The sequence below is a fragment of the Colossoma macropomum genome, unplaced genomic scaffold (assembly GCF_904425465.1).
Source record: "Colossoma macropomum unplaced genomic scaffold, Colossoma_macropomum, whole genome shotgun sequence".
Taxonomy (NCBI): Eukaryota; Metazoa; Chordata; class Actinopteri; order Characiformes; family Serrasalmidae; genus Colossoma; species Colossoma macropomum.
The window spans coordinates 41,006,036-41,031,936 of NW_023494788.1; the positions used below are offsets into that span (position 1 = coordinate 41,006,036).

The 25,901-nt window shown below is 39.6% G+C and overlaps 1 protein-coding gene across 1 annotated transcript in view; it reads left to right on the forward strand.

Annotated features, from left to right (window-relative positions):
• Positions 1–25,901, forward strand: part of gria3b (glutamate receptor, ionotropic, AMPA 3b) — a 209,632-nt gene that overhangs the window by 140,792 nt on the left and 42,939 nt on the right. Inside the window, exons 5-10 of the mRNA XM_036569368.1 lie at positions 2,556–2,609; positions 5,176–5,337; positions 8,185–8,352; positions 9,035–9,139; positions 14,869–14,976; positions 19,777–19,983. Of these exons, the coding sequence (XP_036425261.1) occupies positions 2,556–2,609; positions 5,176–5,337; positions 8,185–8,352; positions 9,035–9,139; positions 14,869–14,976; positions 19,777–19,983 (804 nt within the window). The remainder of the gene's footprint in view (positions 1–2,555; positions 2,610–5,175; positions 5,338–8,184; positions 8,353–9,034; positions 9,140–14,868; positions 14,977–19,776; positions 19,984–25,901) is intronic.

A 25,901-nucleotide genomic window follows, 5' to 3' on the forward strand; every position in this document is an offset into this window, starting at 1 on the left:
CCTCATGTGACTTTCCTGTCACATGGAAAACACACGGCGATCCCTCAGCCACGTCAGCTAGGAGCCAGGCACAGCTTCATTCAGCTTTTTTGCTAATTTGAAGGCAAACTTGGAGGAATTTGAGCAAGCGGCATCTGGGTCACCGGCTCAGCACAAACCAAACACAAAGCTACAATGACATTACATTAACTGCCTATGAACAGTTATGGTTATAACTATGAAATGTCTTGAAGCATGTAGGACATTTCTGGATATGTATAACATTTGGTAAACACAACTTACACACAATCTACAATATACAGCTCACCTGACCGTCACACCTGTATGAGCTTATTGGTCATCCCAGAGGATAGGCGATTTTTACACACTGTGCACTTCAGCCCTCGGTGGCCCACGGTGCGATCTTGTGTGGTCTACAGCTTCATGGCTGAGTTGTTGTTCTTAGTTAATGATAATGGTAACAATTTTCTTATCAAAAATGTCTCTGGTGTCACCTTTCTTATGTGTAACACCAAAGAGGATCGGTAACACCAGTGACTCCTATGGAGAGATAGAAAAGCGGATGTTTCTGTAGAATGACCCATTTGCCAATTTTGATCAAACTTGGCTAAAGTAGCCAAGTTTGACAGGTGATGCCTGTTGGATTTAGCATTAATAAACATTTATGTAGAGTTATGTCAGTTGTCGTGACAAGCTTATGTGGGTGTCGTGTAGCCTTATGAACTGTACCTTACAGTAAAGTGTTACCATATTAATAATAATAACAAGAATAAGTTCAATTTCTATAGAGCCTTTCACAAACCCAAGGATGCTTAGATGTTTTCGTTTCACAGCAGCACTTACAGTTGAGCAAAGTAGATCTAGCACTAATTTCACTGACTTGTGGCAAAGGTGGCATCCTATGACAGAGCCACCTTTACAGTCACTGAGCTCTTCAGCACAAGCAATTCTACTGCCAGTGTTTGTCTATCAAGACTGCAAGGTTCTGTGTTTGGTAGCGATGGGAGCAATGTTGCAATGTTTAAAAATATGCAAATATAGCCATTTCTTAATTATCCAAAACAACCGGTGAATCTATAAGTGTCTTCTGAGTTTGTATATATCGTTTGCTGTCGGAAGAAAACCTCATTTCCATTTTTATTGTTTTTCAGTTTTTGACATAATTTGAAAATGCCTGTTGCTCCTTACATTGTTTGTAAATTTCATGAAGAATGGACCAAAAGAAACAGCCCAAAATGACTTGGAAAAATTCTGGTTCCATTGACTTACATTAAAAGTAAAGTAGGTTTTTTCCTTCTCCTGTAAAGTCACCATTTTGGAGATACAAGGTTTTGATCCGACAACAGCGATGCGCTGATAATGATAAAGTAGTGGTTAATATGAACATGTTTTCCTTTTTCCTTAAGGACTGTTTGGCATGAAATCACCCAGCATGTATGCCATAAATAGCTTTTAAAAATACATTCTATACCAAAACGTCATTGCTAAATATCATAAAATAATCTCTAAGGCTGCAGGCAGTGTATTCATCACTATGTCATTCAAAATACTTTAGTTATTTTGTGGTTATTAGAGGCATAAAATTCATAACTACACAATTTAGCTATACAGAAACATTCTAAAATCATTGGACTTTAAAAGCACATATTCTACATCTTTTGCCTTAAAAGGTGGTCTAAACACCTACATTTGAGTGGATAAAATGTGTGAGGTTAGACATTATTCTCAAGGTAGCACTGTCACTAATATTGTCATCAGTATTTACATTATATCGTTTACCTCAAAAGAAACCTAGTTAGTCTTTAACCAATTGTTAATGTTTATCGCTAGAGATAATAAAAGCTATAATCTGATATGGCTTAATTCTCACTTGTAGCACAGACATTCTGTCAAAACTGCACACTGGTGTTCATAAACAGCAGATGAGGTATTTATTATAATTTGAATTTAACGAAATATTCCTGTCTTCCTTTTTAGATAAAAACCAATCCTTTTTTCCATTTTTCCCAAGTATTGACATCAAAACAAACTGAAAAAGGTTGAAAGTGCAGAGTCAAACCTGTCAATACAGCATGTAAATCAGATACAAATGCAATTCATTATGTAACTGACAATAAATAATCATGTGTTTGTGCAATTACATTGAAATAGTACCCAAAGTGATAACTCTCAGTGTCTGATATATGTTTTCGCACCCTGACTAAGAAGTCAAGCTCATTTGTATTAAAATTATTTTGAAAAGCCAAGTGTCCCCATTTTCTACTTGGTTATACACCTGTGTACGATATGTATTCATACCTACTATATTGGGAACATAGAAAAGCACGTATTCCAGTTAAAGCAAGGCTTGTTTTTCACAGCATGGCAACACCTGAGGCAGCCCTCCCAGCGAGAAGAGACATCCATCAGCATTGAGCTCCTTTGTCACCTCGCAGGAAGCCGCCGCTGTGTTTAAGAGAGTCTGCTATGCGAATGCACCCAGTAGAGCTTACCTGAGTGCACGGTGGTGCTTTTTTAACATGGACAGCTAACTCTTATTGATTCTTCACCCACAGGTCGTAACCCTGGGCAAGAACAGCCGAGGCTACCACTACATCCTTGCCAATCTGGTGAGTCTATGCAGAGTTTTTTTTTAAACCCTAGTGGGAAAGGGAAGGAACATGCTGTGCTCCAGTCGGGGAGGGATGTTTAGAAAAGAATAGAAAACCGGCACTGCGAGTAGGCGTAACTCTTTAAGTCTGGAATAAAGAGATGGCAATGCGCTACATGGCACCCTCAGCATAGCCCCTTGTACCTGTCACTTTACTTGACTTTAAAAAAGACATGGTGTCAGTCACACATGCGCTACGATCCACTGAAAAACAGTGTTATGCTGAGAGACAGTTTGGCCATGACAAGGACCGCCCCCACCCCTCCACCGTTATTAGCCTGTTGTCAACAACATGGCATTTGATAAAGTCAAAAGCAGAGCAGTTGTCAAAAACATGGCATTGTTGCTCCAAGGTTGGGCAGTTGACTGAAGAAACAGCCTATCAATCCAGGCAATTGCTACATACTAAATATTTGTAATGGTGGCACTGATAAGCACTGATATTTCAACCTCAACTTCAAGTCAACTTTAAGGCTTTGTTCTCTCAGCAGGTAAAAGTGGCCCAAATCTGATCTTTTTCTTCATGTGTGACACAGATGTGTGTCTGTGTGTCAGTTTGAACAGATAAACACACTGAATCTGACATTCTCAATTCCGATTTGAGACGCTTTCATATGTGGTACTGAAATCCGATATGCAGCACTGCAACTCAGTCTGAACAGCCATATCAGAATTCATGCGACTTTTACGTCAATCCAACTCGACATTCGTCATAATTTTGCGCTGCTGAGACTCATAAACATTTAGGCTGATGTTTCTGTACAAAAAATTAGAAGAGACTCATCCAAAACTCTCCGTGTTTGAAGAGATTTTGAAGGAAATGTCCGAACGCGGCCGCAGGAGAACGAGGCTGCAGCATCAAAGAACAGTTAAATCTGAGGACACGAACCAAAGAAGTGGCCGCGCCCTTTTTACGGCTCGAACACATTCTGGGTGATGAGCCCAGCTGTCAGTCAGTGCAGCTTCATGATGGCTCCTGTGATGCTGGTGAAGATGAAGCTGATCCTCCGGGAGCGACTGGCGTTCGTTGGCGGTCGTGATTGTTTACCTCTGGATGAGCCGTGAAGCAGCGTGACGCTCTGTTCTTCTGTGCATGTGGGTCAGTTTAGGAGCTGATCTGTTCAGACTGATGACCCATACAGATCACATTTAAAGATAATCTGAACAGCCAAACAAAAACATCAGATTTGTTGAGAAAATCAGATTTGGGCCACTTTTACCTGCTGTGTGAACAGAGCCTAAGTCTGCACTACTGATGATGCCCCAGCCTTCCGTTAGGGAGGCAAAGAGAGCATAATTGGTCTTTTTTCTCTGGGTGAGTAGACGGTCCTCCCTCTTCCTCCATTACGCAGTGCAGTGGGTGCCAACATAGAGTTATTGACTGAGTTATTGACAGCATAGTGGATAATAACACTGTCCAGTATACAGAAGAATGAAGACATGTCAAGTAAGTCACTGTAACACAATTCCTTGGTTCCGCAAGGGTTCTTTAGTAAAGGCAATGGTTCTACCCAGAACACTCAGGGAACCATCTGAATGCATAAATTGTTCTTTGTTTAGTCAGATGGTTCTCCATCATGGAAAATCAGTTCTATTTGGTTCTCTAAAGAACCCTTTTAAAAAGGCAACAAAAGGGCTCTCGCAACTGTTACATTTCAAATAACCATTTTTGCTAAGAGAGTAAAATGCAGGTTACTTTAACGTCGGTTACATATCACAAATGTTCTGCCATAAAATGTGAATGTACACCACCACTAGCTTAACGTAATGCTAACAATAATGCTAATTTCCACGTTTGTTAGCTTGCAATTACATACTTCCACCAGACAAGCCTTCAAATCCCCAAATTTACACTCTGCTGTTTTGAAGTATATCATATATATATATATATATATATATATATATATAGATAGATAGATAGATAGATAGATATGCATATCGCTGTTGTCGGAAGAAAACCTCGTATCTCCAAAATGGTAACTTTACAGGAAAAGGAGAAAACCTACTTTACTTTTAATGTAAGTCAATGGAACCAGACGTTTTCCCAAGGCATTCTGGGTCATTTCTTTTAGTCCATTCACGATGAAATTTACACACAATATAAAGGACAAGAGGCATTTTCAAATGATGTCAAAAACTGAAAAACAACAAAAATGGAGATACGAGGTTTTCTTCCAACAGCAGCGATATATAAATTAATATCAGTTGTATTTAAATGTTAGAAGAGGTTCAAAAGCCTTGAGGAACATTCATAGTGATTCGGGAAATTGGAATCCATGGATTATAAGAAGAATAATGCAAACAATTCAGTTAAACTGCTTAAAAGCTTTTTAGATCACTGTTTATTGGTTCTTGCCACTATGTTTATCAATATTTGCCTACAGTTATTCTATGCTAGGGCACCCATTTGTAGCTGTAACAGCAATTTTCTGCAACATTATGATAAGTTCTTCCATTTTATGAACAAGATTCCCCCTGTTCTGTCCTGCAACCAGCATTGTAAGTCTCTTTCTTTCTCTTTTCAGGGCTTCTCCAATGTGAGTCTGGACAAGGTGTACTTCGGCGGCGCAAACATAAGTGGCTTTCAAATAATCAATCCTGAAAACCCCATTGTGCAGCAGTTCCTTCAGCGCTGGGACCGGTTAGATGAAAGGGAATTCCCAGAGGCGCGGAACACGCCTCTGAAGGTGAGCCTTTCATAGTCAGGAACGAAAAACAAGAAGCGCAATCTTCTCTCCTCGACAGCCTCTCTGTTTTCTATCTTCTCCTGTCTGCGTTCTCTTTTCTTTCTCTTCTGTACTCTCCTACTCTTGTCACCTCTGCCTTCCTTCCCTGCCATCCTTTCTCTGTTTCTTTTATCTCCTCCTCCTCTCCTCCCATCCACCTTCATTTGCTTCACTCCTCCCCCCTCACAGCGGTCAATATATCGACGGTCCAGTTCAAGGCTGCGTTAAAACCAGAGCCTCAATTTACATCTAATTAAACAATAATCAGCAAAAGAATAGATTTTAAGTGGCACTTCATTAAGTTTAGCTGTGAAGGGATGAGTAAAGAACGATGTCTCTCATCAAACTGGTAAACAGGTCAAAGAAGGTTCTAGGTCCACGCTTTGCACAGAATGCTTCAAAGTAATTATCCGATATTTGTGTTTGCTGGTCTGGAGATGAAGTAAATGCACACTGGCGCACAAATATAACCACATGCTAACATATTCCGCAATTTTCCAGCCGTCTAACGGTAGCTGAAGGAACACCTTGCCTGTGAATCTTCAGACTAAAGAATGGAAGCTCACCCCGACACTGTGTTCCTTAAATTGGCCGCCAGATATAAGATGCTAGAATCCCTAAGTAAGCTTTGAGGAAATAAAAGAAAACAAAAAAGCATTGCTCACTGCAAATTAGTGGATGCCAGCGTGTTCCGAGCTGGTTCAGCGAGATGCAGCGTAATTACAGGTGTCGCCCCGAACAACAATAGCCCTGAAACCCCGCTCCTCACAAAGCCAAACACTTTACATTTCACTATAATTAGAATCCAATTTAAAGCCTCTTCCGCAAAGACAAAACAATACACTTTTGTAAATCTATGTAAAGCAGTGCTGAATGGTGTCTTCTCTCTGAAATGCGTCTTCCCTCTGTTGAATGTGGGGCCCAGTTATGATTATATGTTGCGATACATTGCAATTATACTACACACAGCAATGTAGGCTACATACATAGAAAAAGGGCAGTTCATTTTTACTGCGTTCCTGAATGATGTGGAAGCTAGTGCACAGACTTAGTTAGCCCACAGAAGCAATTACCACCAGCGATATGATTCTCACTCATGTTTCACTGAAACAAGTAAAGCCAGACATGATATTATATATGTAATGTTTAAAATCCTAATAGGGTTGTAAAATGGAGAGCATCACACACTTAACACACTCAGCCTTTTATAGAATTTCTCGTCTTTTTGTCATGAGGGTGCACACTCTAGACGTTTAGGCAGAGAGTGGAAATCACTTAAAAGCACAAATCCTGCTCAGAATCATGGGAAAGAAATAAAGCTAAACTGAACTGGACGGTTGTGCTTTTATGCTCATACAAGAAGGCAGTGAAAACACAAAGAAACACAGATATCATTCTCTACTACAGCCAGAACTGGAGCATTATTCAATTAACTGAATCAAACTGAATCAATGCCTGGGTCCATATATTATAAACATTAAGGGAGATTCTACTGAATCAGTTCAAACTGTGTTCACCCAGAAGAAAACCTCGTATCTCCAAAATTACAAAATTTACAGGAGAAGGAAAAAACCTACTTTATTTTTAATGTAAGTCAATGGAACCAGAATTTATTCCAAGTCATTTTGGGCCGTTTCGGAATTTACACACAATGTAAAAGGTAACGTGTCTTTTCAAATTATGTCAAAAACTAAAAAACGACAAATAAATAATGATATTAAAAATAAGTTTTCAGATACATTATATGTTCATATGTTATAATTATTAAAAACAAAGGCCTTAATTGAGATAGTAATATGCTAAATACAAAAAAAATCATTATTTATGGGTTACTTTCTATTGTCTTTCCCAAAGCATAACCCCTAAATTTCAAATAATATAATATAATTTCAAAATAATATTAAATTGTTTGCATTTTTTATGTCAAAAGATCTTTCTGATTTCTTTTAAAGTTGACGTTCACATGTAAATTTAAACAAAGTAAAACAATATCACTACCGGAACACAAAAAGCTTTAGTCCACAGGCGGAGCTTTATTTTAGCCACATCCCTGTATTTTAAAGCAGGAAGTGAGGCTGCATCCCAGTCCCTCGTGGCCACGTGGTGAGCATTAGATCCCTAAAGATGGGAAGGCTAAAGATTCACTCGTTCCCTCTCTCACACTACCAGATCATTCATGTCATCAGTCACTTTCGATTGAGCTCCTGACCTGGAAAATCGCTTGTGAACATTTGTTGAAAGGGGAAAATCAGGGTTAAATCAGGTTAAAAATGATGTAGTGTATGACCAGCTTAAAGTCCAGGGAAACACAGAGTAAAATATTAAAATTGCTTATATGATACTAAACTTGAGTGTTATATGAATGATATTAAACATCCAGCAAAACCTAAATGAAAAACACAAGGTATAGATATCACGAAACATGGCTTAAAAACCATTGATCAGACCTCTCTGAGAGCTGTGTAGGTGTGGTCAAAGTGCAGCTTGATTGACAGCTCTCTGTCCAACACTCCTAGCCTGCTCCGCCCCTCATACAGAACAAAAATCAGCATCCACTTTTATGTGATGGTACAAACAGAATGAACCTGTTGATATAAAGAGTAAATCAAACACAAATTCAACCTATCACGTATCTCACAGTGTAATTAATTATGTATTACATTATTACAACTAAATGGTAAAGCAGAATGACACAAATAACTGTAGACGAGATCCTCAACTCTAGTCCTGAAGGCACTGCTGTTCAGATATGTGTTTTCCTGCATGCTAAAGGGGGCGGAGTTACTCAACTCACATTTCTCTGTGCAGTACACCTCTGCACTGTCCTATGATGCCATCTTGGTGATAGCCGAGGCGTTCCGGTACCTCCGGCGGCAGCGGGTGGATGTGTCACGACGGGGCAGCGCTGGAGACTGCCTGGCCAACCCGGCTGTCCCCTGGAGCCAAGGCATCGACATCGAGAGGGCCTTAAAAATGGTGAGCCTCTTCAGTTCACCAACAGAGTACCTTTTTGTCCCCCCATACATTTTCTAAGAATTCAGGCACAGAGTATTAAAAACATTCATGAAAAACGGTCATATTATTATTATTATTATTATTATTATTATTATTATTATTATTTTATAACCGCCATTCGCTTATTTTAAATAAGTTATCATAACTTATGTCTTTATGTGAGTGTAAACCAATAAGCCCATGAAAAATGGAAAATCATTCAGCCGAGGCGTTCCGGTACCTCCGGAGAACAGTAATGTTCCCCACAGGGTAAATAGGTTTTATCCACCTGTTAGCAATAAGAGTGGCTGAAACCTTGAGCTCAATAATTAGAATGGGGTGTCCCAATACTTTTGTCCACATTGTGCACATAATATTCTGTGCAAGTATTTTTTTGAATATTGATTGGGAGCTAAAAAAATTACTCTGTACTCTATATCTCCACTTTATTCTGCAGCTTCATATGAATATGCCTCTCGCCATTGCCATAATCTCATACTCTGCAATTCAGCTCATCAAAATGAGTTATTCAAGCGAGCCCAGCTTGCCATTCTGCTATAAATGACTCTATTTGCCGTGCGCCACCACTTTCCATTTGCCCATGGAGGCTCTGAGCTCTGCCTGTTATTCCGTCTGGTTTCGTCCTGACTTTTTTTGTTGGCAGGTGCAAGTGCAGGGGATGACGGGCAATATCCAGTTTGACAGTTTCGGGCGCAGATCAAACTACACTATCGACATTTATGAAATGAAAGCAGGGGGGCCGAGAAAGGTAAGCAAACAAACAAGGTCCTGAAATCCATCCACACATCAGAGAAGCTCTTGAAGAGAAAGCGAGCAGCCTGGGATTGCACACACAACTCTTATATCTATCCTTGAACAAATCTCTTCATTTCGCAGTAGGCTGGGGTTGTCGCATTGGCTGCTAGAATGTAGGTGTGAAAGATTTAAAGCAACAATGGCTCAGCTTAATTTGAACTCGTTTTTGAAATGAGCGCTGACAGAACTTGGAAAAAGACTAGAAAGCATTGCCAAGACAACACAGGAGACAACTGGGTGTTGATTATAAAAGATTGTTCTTGGATGTTGATTATAAAAAGAGCCCACATCTCGCTGCACATCTTAGCTGGCTTAGACTACATGCAGTTCCATTGATTTTAATTAGGTTTGAATGACCTTGTATTATGAAAACATTTCATTCTTCAGACACCAAAGTTTCCAGTTAAAGTCACAGAGAAAAGCTCATGAATTTAACTGTTAGTCTACGGAATACATGGTTTGATACGAACGATAATAGACAGTGGCCATTTCAAGATTTATGCTTCAGTTAGCATAGAAGCAGCGCGAGGTTTGGGATAGATGTTGGCTTCAGACATATCATGTGAGCAACTGAACAAAACCAAATAAAGAAAAGCAGTGCAGTGACACCAGGGGTCACCAGTGATATGTGAGATATTCCACGTGTTTGAAACGGCACCTTACTCACTATATTGGAGAGCACTATCTAATACGCTGATATAAGGAACAAGATTATGTAAGTTCTGCAACAGTCGTCATCATATAAGACCATAACAAACATTTTGCTAATCACTGAAAATGTACCAAGAGGTGGCTTTACCTTAACTATACTACTGCTGTTTATAATTCAGAGTAGAGCAGCTGTTCTGAGGAAGGAAGCACTGTTATCGATCACCTTTGATGCTGCACAAAATATTAACTATTACTAAGTTAAACTGTACGTAGTGATTAAGACTATCAGCCACAGGTTGCATGCATAAGTTGCACATTGTCTCAAAATGATGAAATGATTAATGCAGGCTGTTCTTTAAAGTAGCCCTCTGTCCAAAGTTTAGACTACACTAAATGCACCCTTTCCTAAATAACACATAGAAGTAATATTGGCCCAAGTTCAATACATTGGTGACCTGTTAACATGTCTTCGGAAATATCAGGGAAGAATGTTAACATCTCTAGAACATCAACAGCTACTTGGCCAACAAGGATCAGATATAAACTCGTCCTCGGGAATTCGGAAATATGTCATAAATGTGTGCATATAAATCCATGTTTTCTTTCTAGGTAGGTTATTCTTGGTGAATACACCGATCAGGCGTAACATTCTGACCACCTCCTTGTTTCTACGCTCATTGTCCATTTTATCAGCTCCACTTACTATATAGGTGCACTTTGTAGTTCTACAGTTACAGACTGTAGTCCATCTGTTTCTCTGATACTTTGTTAGCCCCCTTTTACCCTGTTCTTCAGTGGTCAGGACCCCTATGGACCCTCACAGAGCAAGTACAGGACGCTGCCCACAGGACGCTGTTGGCTGGATGTTTTTGGTTGGTGGACTATTCTCAGTCCGGCAGTGACAGTGAGGTGCTTAAAAACTCCAGCAGCACTGCTGTGTCTGATCCACTCAGACCAGCGCAACACACACTAACACACCACCACCACGTCAGTGTTACTGCAGTGCTGAGAATGATCCACCACCCAAATAGTACCTGCTCTGTGAGGGTCCATGGGGGTCCTGACCACTGAAGAACAGGGTAAAAGGGGGCTAACAAAGTATCAGAGAAACAGATGGACTACAGTCTGTAACTGTAGAACTACAAAGTGCACCTATATAGTAAGTGGAGCTGATAAAATGGACAATGAGCGTAGAAACAAGGAGATGGTCATGATGTTATGCCTGATCGGTGTAACTTTCCAATTCTCACTAAATGGCTGATGTATTTTGCCAAAATTCTCTTCTTTTGATATAAACTGATCAGTCTAAGCCTTGGGTCAAGCATACATACGCAGTATCCTCAACAATCGCATGGCTGATGTATTCTGCCCACAGCTTTAATAAACTAAGCTAGCAAGATACTCCATAGAGAACATTACCATCTTTAAGACATCGTAGTGTAAATGCTGGATAATGATGTCAGTGAGTCACAGACAGAGAGAGGATCGTCTGAAACACGGCCTGCATGTGTAGAGCCCGTTTTAATCATTTCTCTCCGCTCACTCTGTTATGGTTAGTTCTACTTCAGGGGCATAGCAGGTCAATCACATGCACTCTTTAGAGTATTAGGACCATATCCAAACAGTTCTCAGAAGGTCTGATCAGCATTTTAAGCCACATTTTATTATATCTTGTTTTTTTTTTTCATTCAAACTCAATTTTAATATCATACAAACATTTTTAATATGTTACACAAACTACAAGTCTGGACTTTGTGACTGTATATCTTGCATTGTGGGATTTCAGTGCAGTGGATGTTCCCCACACTCTCAGAAAACAAGGTACTAAACTGTCACTGGGTCAGTTCCCCTCTTGTCACTGGGGTGGAACCCTCAAGGCTCCATCTCAGTCCCTTTAGACAGGGAACATAACTGAACCATAATCCACTGAAATGATATGTTCTAAGCTGTACTGACTCCACACACCCCGTCTCGTCTCCAGGCTTTTATTTTACTGTTCTGTTTAAAACATTCGGTTATGAAAAGGTACAAATACGAAATTTTCACCTGGAAAAACTTATTTAAGGTTCACAATCAGACCTTAAAACCACTGTAGTACCTTTGGTGGTACATTTTCATTGTTTGTACCTTGATGAACGGAAAATGTACCTGAACAGAACCTTTATTTCTAACAGTGCAGTATGGCTGATTTTCTATGGCTTCCGATTAGACATATAACCAGTATAGTTTGTGATGTAGGTAATAATGCACTACTAAAAATAACCCAAGTTGGGTCAGTTTGGCAATATTGACCAACCCAGCAAGGGTTGGGTTAATGCTGAACTCCAGCTTTGGTTGCTTTAACATATAAATGAAAATCAGTAAATTCGCTGTCCATTAAAAATAAAAATACTTGACAATAACAGGTTCCCACATGTTCTTAAAAATGGGCCTTGCATGCTGTACATTAAGTGTGAAAAGTAGCAGATTACTGGGTAAGCATTAAAGTGAAGTTGTTTCCAATAGCTGATACATTAGCTATGTAGCTATGTAATTCATTTATCAGCTAAGGTTAATATTTACTGAAATGTTTTCTATACATTTAGCAATAAATTCAGACACATTTCATGTTATAAGCTACCAGTATTAAGTGAGAAAGAGGAAACAAACATATCTAAGCTAGCAAGCTAATGCTAATGGTGCAGTGAGACAGAGGACAACCAAGTTAGCCAGCTAACACTAATCCTGATTAAAACAATGGAAAGAAATATGTCTGTTAGCTAGTGAGCTAATGCTGCAGTTAGTGGAAAGAAACATGTCTAAGTTAGCTAAATTATCTTAATTCTGTAGGAAGACGATGGAAACAAACATGTCCAAGATAGTAAGCTAATGCTAATCAGATATTCTGTCATAAATGGCACACAAAAACCAGAAAAATATAGTTATTATTACTTCAATCAATCAATCAATCAACCTTTATTTAAACTCAGAATACTTTGCGGGAGACCCTCAATTACAATGTAGCTGAGTAATACAGGAATCAAGGACTGAGGAGGTGTACAGTAAAAAAATAATAAATCAGATACTATAATTAAGTAATAAAAATCATAAAAGTAAAATTTAATGATAAGAAGGTACCAATAAACTGTTAAATCAATAAATGACTAAAATTACAATATAACAACTAAACAAGTAACAAAGCAGATAAGGATAAAATAAATAAAAACATAGATTAATGAAATTAAAGAAATAGATGTAGATGTAGAAGACAGTAAATTGACAATAATAAAAGAAATAAAAAGACTAGTAAAAAAAGAAATAAAAAGAATGATGAAAAGTAAAGAGGTAAAAGTACAAAAGTAAAAAAATAAAAGTAAAAAGTAAAAACAATAGCTAAGACAAAGTCAAAACATACCCAAAGTCATGTTAAAAGTTAAGTAAAATCAAATGAAGCAGTGTCAGGCTGTGTGGAGCTGGATGGAGACTAAAAGTTTAAAATGTTCATGTGACACCAGAGAGTGAAGTTTCCTGTAATAATAATAATAAAAAAAGAAGTTTCCTGTAGTGAATTCCAGCTCACTGGTGCTGCAGCTAAAAGCAGATTTTCCCAGCTCTGTAAAAGCTCTCGGCACCTGAAGGCTGATCCAATCACTGGAACGAGTCTGATAAACTGCATTATTTACACTGAGCGTTTCTGTGATGTACGATGGCCAGTAAGAGCTTTATAGATAAAAAGAAGCCAATGTGTCTCCGACCCCCTTACTTAGAAATGATTATTTATTATTATTATTTCACTCGAGAGTACGCAGTAATGTATTTTATACAGCATTTTTCTTACAGATTTCTGTCAGCCCAGCTCTTGCCTGATGAAACTCCATTTATTGGGCTGGGTTGTTACTATGATTCAGCCACTTACACAGCGGCTAAAACTACCCAGGGTGGTGAAAGTAACCCAACAAAGCATATTAATCCAGCAGCTAAACTACCCACCATCCAGCACTCTGGACCCAATAACCTGTGTATGTAATAACGAGTGTTAACCCAATAACGAGTGTGTGTGTCTAGTAGAGCCAGTAAAATTCAGCCTGCGTTTTCAGACGTAATAATTTCCAGACGAAATGCTAAAATACTTCACCATATAGTGAATAGGGTGCGGTTTTGAACATGTCTACATACCTGTTTGCTGCTCACATGAAGGTCTGCTCTCCACTGCTATGGCCATTCTAACCACCCTGCTGAAAAAACAGCACAGACCAGCATGCATTCCATGCAGGTCTAAGCAAGTCTATGCTGATTTATGCTGGTTTTGTGCTGGTTTGGCTGGTCACCCCGCATAGTCATGCTGGTTGACCAGAATATCAGCATGCAAAACACAACATCTTCTGGTTTTTCTGGTGACCAGGCATGCTGGCACGCTGGTCTAGGCTGGTTTCTCTAGCATGAATGGCTCTCTGACTGTTTGATGGCTAAAAAATCAAAGTGCCATTTAATTTAGGACAACAGCTGTAACTGCTTTGGGTTCTCGAGTAGAAAATGGAGTTGAAATTGAAAAACGGAGAGGAACCAGTTCTGTATTCGCGCTAGTTCATCAGCTGAGCTTTAGTTAAACAGGAGTAGCATTGCGTGCCACCGCGTGACATTTAAGCGCTGCACTCCTGACAGTTTATTGTTCTCCTTGTCTGTCTACTAGGCTGAACATTGTAAGCACAGATTTGAGAGCTGTTCAGGGCTTGTATGGCACAGAAAGCCACTGTAAGCGTCTCCCCACTGCTTAAAAAAATCATCAGGCAGACGTGGCTCCCACTTCCATTTAGCAGGAAGCAATAGAAGCTCAGGCACCTAATGCCATTTTAATGAACAGAGTCTTATGAGAGTTTGCCTTCATAGCTTTATACATCCCTGACAGTCTCCTTAACGTGTCTGTACTGATATCATGAATTAATCATTTGAAAGGGGGCTATAAAAGAAGGGGAGGGGGCACCGGGGAGAGCATTAATATGGTTCAGAATGGCTGATGTTTGAATAATAACCTAAATGTTTTCCCTTTTGCAGATCGGGTACTGGAACGAGTTTGAGCGCTTTGTAAATATAATGGATCAGCCGTACAACAACGATTCGACCTCAGTGGAAAACCGAACAATTGTGGTCACTACTATTATGGTACACGTTCCATGACGTTTTAAATGTGTCACGTATTCTGCCACTCAGGGTCATGGTGTAGACTCCCTTCTGTCCTGGGCGGTTAGAAGTACATTTCTTTTTGCGTTGCTTTCCATCCACTCACTACACGTTGAAACAGTCGAGGCGGGGTTGGAAAAAAAAAGATAAAAAGGACAAAAAAAAAACAAAAAACGAGTGTTTCAACTGTATCCGTGTGGATGACAAAGCATTTTGATTTTCCATACTCCAGTGGCCTGTCGTAGCAGTGACATCACAATAACGGCATAATGGTACAATGGTAATGAGTTTTTTTTTCGTTGCCATCATCAAAGTAGACATACAATGCATACGTAAGTAAAGACCTGTCTCCACTCATCAAGTAAATGGTCAATGACACACGGGATAGACCAACCAGTGAAAACGGCAGCGCTGAGAGGGGTTCAGTGGTTTCTCTCAGGCGAAACAGGATCTGAGGGATGAGCGTGGGACTAGCCCCACTTACCCTGGCTCGGATCCTGTTTTATACTGACCTGGAGGTTGCTCTGCGCTGAAGAATCACTCCACCGTCTGCTTTAATGACTCTCTGACTGTTTGAGTGCTAAAAAAATCAAAGTGCCTTTTAATGACCCGCTATTTAGGACAACAGCTGTAACTTTTATTTTCTCTCAAATTCTAATTTAGCTTGTAAACAGCAGGGGTGGAAAGAGTACTGAAATTTCCTACCTACAACTGCACTGTGTTGGATTTAAGATAGAAATAGTCTGTCTTTATGCAATTAACCTCACACCCACGGGCTCAAAAAGAAGGTCCAGCTCGATGTTTAGATCCCAAATGATCTCAAAATCAACTACTGATGAAGATCCCATGATAACAGTAGATTAGAAAAGTGCATTTTCTGGAAAAATGAAAAATGCAGTGAGTGCACAGCTTAAGCTGTTACCAGGTGGTTGCTAGGTTACTGCCAGTTTCTGTAGTATATTAGGTCGTTGCTAAGGTGTTTCTAATTGGTTGCTATGGTGTCCCAGGTTGTTGCTATGATTTTTTATGTGGTTGCTAGGGTGTTGCAGTGTGGTTGCTATGGTGTTCCAGGTGGTTGCTAGGTTGTTGGTTGTTATGGTATCCGAGGTGTTTACTACCTATTTTCTATGGTATCCCAGGTAGTTGCTAGGTGGTTACTATTGCATTCTATGTGGTTGCTAAGGTGTTGCAAAGTGGTGGTTAAAATATTGCACATGGTTGCTATGTACTTCCTATGGTATCTCAGGTGGTTGCTAAGGTGTTGCTGAGTGATTGCTATGGTGTTCCATGCGGTTGCTAGGGTGTTGCTGAGTGATTGCTATGGTGTTCCATGCAGTTGGTAGAGTGTTGCAGTGTGGTTGCTATGGTGTTCCATGCAGTTGGTAGAGTGTTGCAGTGTGGTTGCTATGGTGTTCCAGGTGGTTGCTAGGTTGTTGCTTGGTCATTGTTATGGTATCCGAGGTGTTTAATACCTATTTTCTATGGTATCCCAGGTAGCTGCTAGGTGGTTACAATTGCGTTCAATGTGGTTGCAAAGGTGTTGTAAAGTGGTAGTTAAAATATTGCACATGGTTGCTATGTACTTCCTATGGTATCCCAGGTGGTTGCTAGGGTGTTGCTGAGTGGTTACTATTATATCCCAGGTTGTGGCTAGGGTATTGCTAGCTGGTTGCTTAGATATCTAATGCGGTTGCTGAAGGTGATATTCTAAATGGTTATTAGTATAAATATTCATAGAGAGGAATACTCAAGTAAGAATAAATAGGTTGTTTATTACAAAACTTATAATCACTTTTATAATTACTTTAAGCTAAATTTTTTTTTCCTTCCACTTGCATATATTTATTTGATCAAAACATTTTACGTTATTTGAATATGGTTTCTGTGAATTCATCACATTTGGTATCACCTAACTAGCTTTTCACAAACTTGCTGTTTTGGAGTATTAAAAAAGAACAAATGTAAAAGTATCAAACAAATAAAAGTTAATAAAGTAAAAGAGCACAGTAGCTATTTAGCCCAGACTAGTTAGACTAGTTAACTGCTTCCTCAGATTGGAGGCTGAGTTGTGAAGATCAGTCTGTAATGGTTAGTAAACTGAAAACAGTGAAGTTGAATACTATATTAAGAATAAACACTAATACAGTAACTATAATTATACTGCCACAGTGAAAACAGTTACTCAACTACTGTAATAGGAGTAGCTGTAATTCGTTACTTTCCACTTCTGGTAAACAATAAACAGCTCCAAAGCAGTTTGCCCATCAGCAGACGTGTACAGGCTCGGCCGAGACAGAAGCCATCTCAGAATAGACGAGGTGAGAGGACACATTCAGCACAAAGCAAACAAACCGCTGCTAACCCACTGGCAACCTAATTGTCTCTGACTCTAATAGGGACGCTCTCTCTGTGTGAGGAGCCCTATTGTTTGGTAATGATGATGTGCTAAAAAAAAGAGAAAGACGAGCTGCTGCTGCTGCAGTGTTTGCAATGGAGAGAGAAAAGGAAAAAAAAGAAATGCTTGCTCAGTTTTCTTGGTATAGTTCTGTATGTTGGCTAGATATTTGAGTTTTTGGATTCTAAAAACGGCTTTATGTATTTATTTTTTTATTTGTTTGTTTGTTTGTTTTTTGTTTTATTTGCCAGTATGTTCTGCTTTGTGTTCTTCTTCTTTATGTTCTTCCTTCTGTTGGAATGACATGGCCTTTCCCACGCAACGGTGCAACGTGCCTGACTCTGTTCAAACAATGGACTGATCCGTCTCCAGTCACTGCCATTTACTTTATGAATCGGATGCCCCTTTCCCCTCTCATGACCCTGCTCACCCACCCCATTGCTCACCCTCAAATAAGACACGACTGATGCTACTCAGCCCCCACAAACACGGTCCAAACAAGACCAACAGAGAGCGTGTATGAGTGTATGAGTGTATACTACCAGTCAAAAGTTTGGAAGGTTTCAGTAATATATCGTCGCTGTCCAATGAAAAACATGTATCTCCATTTATTGAGATTTTTACTTTTCTGCTTCGTTTGAGCTCAGCCGATGTCCTTTACATTGTGTGAAAATTTCATGATGATTGGACCAATAGAAATGCTCGAAAATGACTTGGAATAAAATATCTTTCCATTAACTTACATTGAAAGTAAAGAACGTTTTTGCCGTCTCCTGTAAAGTTACTATTTTGGAGATACCAGTTCTTCTTTGGACAGCGACGATATCAATAATGATATAAAATCAATGTAGTTGCAGATATTGTGTAAAATGGTTCTAATATGCCAGGGAAGACAATGTCCTCAGTGATGAATGGAACTGTGTGATTCTAAAATGACCAAGAATACTCTATATATATCACTGCAGAAACCTCGTATCTCCAATTTTATTGTTTTTCAGTTTTTTGCATAATTTGGAAATTCCTGTTGCTCTTTACTTTGTTTGTAAATTTTATAATGAATGGACCAAAAGAAACAGCCCAAAATTAGTTGGGAAAAAGTCTGGTTCCATTGACTTACATTAAAAGTGAATTATGTTTTTTCCTTCTCCTGTAAAGTTACCATTTTGGAGATGTGGTTTTGTTCCAGCAGCAGGGATATATTGTTGCTGTCCAAAAATAACTTTTTTTTTTCAACATTATTTGAGCACAACAGTTGTCCTGTATGTTGTGTGGTGAAAGGACCAATAGAAATGCCCCAAAACGACTTGGAATGAAACCTCTTCACATTAATTTACATTGAAACATTTTTACTTTCTCCTGTAAAGTTCCTTAATTTGGAGATACTATTTGAAGTTTTTCTTTGGACAGCGACAATATACAAGTTACAATCAAATTCCATAGTATAATAACATTATAATTCACATTAAACTATTTCAAAAGTGATGATGAAATTTCAACAAAATTTAATGGACACAGATAATTATTGCTCTAAAGTAATTTGAAAGGCAAAATACTTGTTTTCCCTTAAATGTTCCCTTAAACAATGTTGTGCAGCTGTGACTGAATATAAATGACTTTTATTTACACTTTTAATCCACTGTTTTTGTGTAGAGGCTGTTGTAATGACCTACATAGTGCACACTACGTAGGGAATAGGAAGCCATTTGAGATCAGGCCTATATTTTGCCCAGGTTTTTCATGCTATGGGCTAAAAACGCTGTCTTATACAAAGCGAAATCACTCAGGTAGACAGTCATACCTTTTCACTTGTTTTAAACAAGTAGGATAGTTCGACAAGCAGAGAAGAGTGAACATACAGTACACATGTAATTACTGCGTAATTACAAATGGCGTATTACGTTTTATATATGGCGAATATTTGAATGGTAGTGTACATGTGATTGTGTTATTGTGCAGTTATGAGACAGAACCAGAGAGAGAGAGAGAGAGAGAGAGAGACAGTGAGAGAGAGAGAGACACCAATTGTCTTCTACCTGCTCACCATCATAGTCTTAGTAGGGGCTGGGTGCATTAGCCAAAGGGTCCGGCTGTGACCACTCATTGGTCTTAGCTACATGACCCCATACCTGCTTCTTCTGTCTCCACCGTCCTGTGTATGTGTCCATGTTGTCTGTGTGTACGTGTTAGAGAGACACATATAGAGTAATACACACGAAGAGAGAAACTGATCAGGAGTGTATGTGTGAGAAAGAGTGAACAGGAGTGTGTGTGTGTGTGTGTGATCTACCCAGCACGGCCCTTGCATGCTCTTGACTGGTCAGCTGTCGGTCGGCTCTGGTGACTGCTGTGCATGGGTGACAATAAACCAGCGTGTGTTTGATTAACAGGAAGCACCGTATGTGATGTACAAGAAAAACCATATGCATCTGGAAGGCAATGACAAGTATGAAGGCTACTGTGTCGATTTAGCTTCCGAGATAGCCAAACACGTTGGGATTAAATACAGGCTGTCCATAGTCATGGACGGCAAATACGGCGCCCGCGACCCTGAGACCAAGACTTGGAACGGGATGGTGGGTGAACTAGTGTATGGGGTGAGTACCATCGCTTTCTCACAGCTTTACAGCTTTATACTAATCTGCTCTTCTTCCTTGATCCTTCAGATGAGAAGTTGATGGTGATAAGATCTTAGAAAGTGAACTTAATGGTTTTGTTCTTATAGATACATAATCAAAGTCCTTTATGATGCCACAACAGCGAGTCAGTCGAAACAACAGCAGACCTATACATGTTCCACCCACTTATAGTAACTGTAGCAAGGCTGGATGTATCTCATTCAGTCTAATGACAAATTGCTTCTCACAAGGTTATTGTCAAAATACCTCAATTAAGGCATCATTCATTTTTAATTTTATTTATGTTTATGTGAAATGTTACCTTCGTGGGATAAATTGCTAGCTTGACTTTATCCAGAGAGCACAAGGGAGGCCAGTATGACAAGAAAATGCTGTTGGCATATACCTTAGAATAACTTCAACCCTCCCGCAGTAGGGAGTGGTGCTGGCTGCAACATTAGCTTGCTGGCAGTGCTTGAGCCAGTGACCTTCCTGCACTGTAAAAAGTCTGTCAAAGTCCTGTAAATTTAATGCTCAATACCCATTAAAAAAAAGTTAAATACATGTAAATAAAGCAGACATATACTGTATAACACACTGCTGCTGTTAATTTACAGAAATAGAATGTAAATTCACAAAAAACAAATGATCACAATAATTTATTTATTTATCTTTGTACGGTGTGTAATGAGTCATTCTATGGAAACGTCCATTTTTGTGTCCCTAGCGTTTAGAGATATATTACACTTGAAAAACATGTTAGTGTTACAATTTATTTATATTTTAAAATAAAATGTTATTTTAACAATTACACGTTTTTGAGCATCAATTTAGCAATATTGGTTTTTAAATCAATCATATAGAATTATAGAAGACCCACAGAAGAGCTCGTCCTCACAGTCATGTGTGAAGGCTGAGGCCATATTTTGAGGTAAAACATTTTCTGCAATTTTAACTGCAATAATCTATACACGACTATGAAATGTATGATTTTAATGACATAAAGAAAACAAATGCCAAATAAATGTTATAAAATATATAATGAGAGCTGGAGTCGTGTCACTGGTGTTACTGCATAACAAAAAATCTCTTATTTTGAAATAAAAGTCACACTGATGACATCACTCGACTTCCTTTTACCTGTTTTCTGAGGATCTATGAAGAAAAGCGCATGGTGAGTCCACTGTGTCTTTCAGTTATCAGAGATTTTCTCATTTAGTTCATGATTTCATATGAAGCTTTTAGCTGAAGTCACTGGTGTGACCGACTTTATTCTGAGGTAACTGTGAAAAAATAGAATACAAATGGATTAAATTCCATATTTTAGTGGATATTCCATGACTGACAACATGTGGTTTGATGCTCTGTAGCAGCCATTTGGTAAAATGTGTGTTTAATTAAAAATGTCTCTGGTGTTCCTTTATTATGTGTAACACCAGTGACGATCAGTAACACCAGTGACTCCTATGGATACATAGAAAAGTGGATGTTTCTGTAGAATGACACTTATATGTTTAACTCTAAAAACCTCAATTACATAATAAAAAACAACTGCCTACCTGCCTTAAAGTTTTTGACTCAGCTTCTGATATGAAGTTAACAAAGCTGCAATCTATCTGTCTTGAGTTCTGTTGACTATGTGAAATTCAATAAAGTAAAAACTTTCAGGTGGCCCTTTTTGAACAGTGTGTTCTCAATCTCTAAAATGAAATAATAATGCCTTCTAATTTAGGTATTTTGACATAAAACTGAACTGTGTGCTGTAGTTTCTCATTAGGCTCACCAACCTTTTGTGCAGGACACAACATTGCGCTGAAAGAGCACATTTGTGGGCGGGGCACGGGAGTGTCGTTTAGAGAAAACTAATGATGCCAGTTAGCATGACGTCACTACTTCCACACACTGTTTGCTCAGACTGTCCCTTTGAGCTAAGGCCAGCTACTTCCCAGCGCGCTGCTCATCGATTCATCTCAGCGCTGCTACATCACAAAGCCACTTTTCCACACTGTACCAGGCCAAGCATTCACCTTTACATTTGTCAGAGTGCTCCTGCGCTCTAAATGCAGGCAAACCCAAGGCAAATCATTCCCAATCCCACGGACTGACATCCAGCGCAGAGAGGCCGTATACAAAATGCATGAGGGTTGGGTTACCTCATCTGTTCAATTTCCTAACCATCAGCCAGAGAGATTGCCTGGTTTTGATGTGCTAACGCTCAGAATTATTCTCAAAATGAGAAAGAAAGAAAAAACTCTGGGCAGGAAGAAGAAGAAAAATATTCCCATTAAGCCACTGTGTAGAATACCTGTGGTGCTATTTCGGTCTGGACACTCAGGAGTAATGGTTGCCTACGTGGCATGACCTTTTGACCAGCGTTATTCATTTGATTCTTCCTGCCTTTCAAAGGTTACCCTCACATGCTTGCTTTTATGGCTTATTTGTCCTCAGTATTGATTGGCACGCTGAGAACTGCATTAGGATGAAGTGGTTATTACATGACATAATGATATGTGGCTGTGAGAGTATCTCAGTTTTTTTTCTTTTTGCTTTGGCAGCCGAGAAAAATATATGCCTATTTTCTCAGGTTCATGTGTTCTTCATTTTCATTTTTATTTCAATAGTCACAATGAAGCACAATGACGTCCCCCACAGATCGATACTTTGGAACAGAAGCTGCTATTTGATGAGTCACTTAAACACTCCTGCCAGTAACGTTGTCTAAACAGCGGCAGTCGATTCCTTTCTTCTTTCAGTTTTACAGAGAAGCCTGGGTGTTAAAAAAAACCACAGTACCACCCTTAAGCATTTGCTTTGGTAGTGCGCTGCGAGCTCGGGGTAAACCGAGAACGTCTCGCAGATAAAAAAGAAATAATGCAGATGGAAAACAGCCCTTCGTCTTCTGACCGTGGTTTGATGGAGCGCTGCTGAGCGGCTCTATCTGCACAGCAATGTGGTCTGATTCCTTCTCCTCTTAGAGGATGCAGTACTTTACATCACCACTGTTTGCCACTGCACATATGTGCACAGTGCATATTTCAACCATGGAGTCAGAAAAGATGATCACATGCAATTATTTATCCATAGTGCTGGGGGAAGAGATCCGAAGCATGTTTCTGCCTTGCTGATAAATCACTTCTGGTAGACGCTTAATTAGCTATTTATATGCAAATTATTCCATGATTTATTGAGACAGTACACCAGAGTCCCACTCACTACTGACTACAAGATAAAAGGAAATTAATATTTGCGGGGGGTTTTTTAGAACCACCGTTCACCTGCAAAGTTTCCCCGACCTTATCCTGCCTTCATTGCATAACTAATCGCTTCCTGGAAATCTGGAATCTCTCGCTGACCTTACGTCCGAATGCCCCAGAGAGACAGAGCGGGAACTGCTACGGTTTCCGGCTGTCACACCCCAAGGTCCCCGGCTCCCACAGCGGCAGTTTGTGACGCATGAGGAGGGAAGGGTTAGGGCAAAAAAGATTCGTCTCCTCGGCTTCGGCAGCAGAGGTCAGCGTAAGGAGCTCGGCTGAATTTGCTGGGTTGTTTGTGAATCGTAATCAGTAAATATGGCAAGCATTTAAAAAAAAAACGGGGAAATTCCATTAGCATCACTTTAGCCATTCTAGGAATGAACCAACCATGTTTTTATGAAGTGTTTCACTTCTGATTCTGACTTTTTTACAGTCGAATTGTCTGATGGACAATTTTTATTAGCTCAAACTTTACACTATGTGGGCTTAATGTACACGACATGAACTAGCACATTTCCAGTACTGTCTCTTAGCCCAGTGGTCACCAACCCTCCTCCTGGAGATCTACATTCCAGGACATTTTATGTCCACATCTCCTTCAGCCAATCAAAGACTTCTGTAGGCAATCATTAGATGTATCAGGCAGGGTTGATTAGAGTCTGCAGGAAGGTAGATCTCCAGGAGCAAGGCTGGTAACCTCTGTTTTAGTCCAAGTTGCAATACAGACACAACAATTTTTTAATGGACCAAACCAACATTATAAATTATTAAAAAATAAATCAGTTGCCAATTTAAATGACATGAATCAAATAAAGTGCTACAGCAACCCTGGAAGAGGCGACTGGCTATTTAGCACAATGAGTCATGCATAATTCTGCTTGTAGCAGCATTTAAGAAGAGCATGAATGCACTTACCTGGCTCAATAAAACTACAACAGATCAGCCAAAATAAAAATGATAAATAAATAACAAACCAATTATGCATTGCAAGCTACAGTAGCTAGTGATGCAGTCTACGATGTCAGTTTAGCTAGACAGCAATGCTCAGCCAGAGATTTTTCAGTAACACTTCATTTGAAGGTGCCCTACACAGACCGTGTGTCCCAAATCAGGGGCTGCATCCTTCGGAGGCTGCATTTGAAGGCCAATTGCGTCACAGGGGCGCGACTAGGCTGTCCCATTTCGAAGGCTCCTTCGTATGCGGCCGAGATGGTCTGCAGTATTGCATTTCGGTTCAGCCTTCGCGGGTCTAAGCAGCCTTCGAAGGACGTACCTTTGTGGACCGTGTCCTTCGAAAGATCCAGCCCCTGAATTGGGACACACTGAGAGACTTTATGACCCACACATAAGCAGTGAATATCTTCAAAAGCAATACTTCAGTATTTATAACAGTATTCACAGGATGACGTAAGATGTGTTATGACAGAGTTAAGCCTGGTTTACACTGTGTGCTAATCAACAAAATAAAGCAAAAATTGGTCGTAAAATTGGGTTAAAAATCTCGGAATGACCTTTGTGTGTGTGTGATGATAAATGAAGGTAAAAGTTTTATCATCACAAGTTTAAGAACTTTAGCTCATGTCATTAGTATGGCTCAGCCCTCATTTCACATATAGAGTGACCAGCAGTGAAATAGCAGAGCTAGCTACCATATAGTGGACAGAACAATGAACCTGCTGACCTTCAGTTCACTTACAGAATAAGCATTCCATGTAGCCCTTTTCCCAGCTGAGAGCAGCTCCAGCCTCCCATTCTCAGCCATTTAGTACGTGCTTTTTTTATCAGACGAAGCATCGCCACTAATAAACCGAGATTTTTTTTTTGGCATGCAGAATGTCAACATTTCCCTGCATCATAAATCTATCACCAAAAAATCTTTACTGTATAATCTACACTGATCAGGCACAACATTATGACCACCTCCTTGTTTCTACACTCATTGTCCATTTTATCAGCTCCACTTACTATATAGGTGCACTTTGTAGTTCTACAGTTACAGACTGTAGTCCATCTGTTTCTCTGCATACTTTGTTAGCCCCCTTTTACCCTGTTCTTCAGTGGTCAGGACCCCCATGGACCCTCACAGAGCAGGTACTATTTGGGTGGTGGGTCATTCTCAGCACTGCAGTAACACTGACGTGGTGGTGGTGTGTTAGTGTGTGTTGTGCTGGTCTGAGTGGATCAGACACAGCAGTGCTGCTGGAGTCATAATGTTATGCCTGATCGGTGTCTGACATGGAGTGTGATATGCAGGAAACGTATAGTCTGACAGTGTAAAGCAGGCTTTAGTTGTTCATGTTTGCAGGTGTTCTTAATAAAACTTGTGCTCAGGGATGCAGGAAGCAGGGGTGCTGAGGGGGCTGCAGCACCACCAGATTTCAAGATTATTTAACTGCAACTGCTGAAAAGAATAGCAAAAATAGAACAAACTTTAAAACATTTTGAGCGTAGCAAAGAACTCTGTGTGCTTTTTTTAGGATGTAATTTATGCTTTTATTTTGTTTTATTTCTATGTTCAAAATCTGCACTGTTATAGGAGTTATAGGCTAGTTTTGTTCCCTGACACAGTCTAATACTGTTTTAAAAACCTTAGTAGAGCAGAGACGGCAGGGTAAGTATCAGCCATGGCTACTGTGTCGGTCA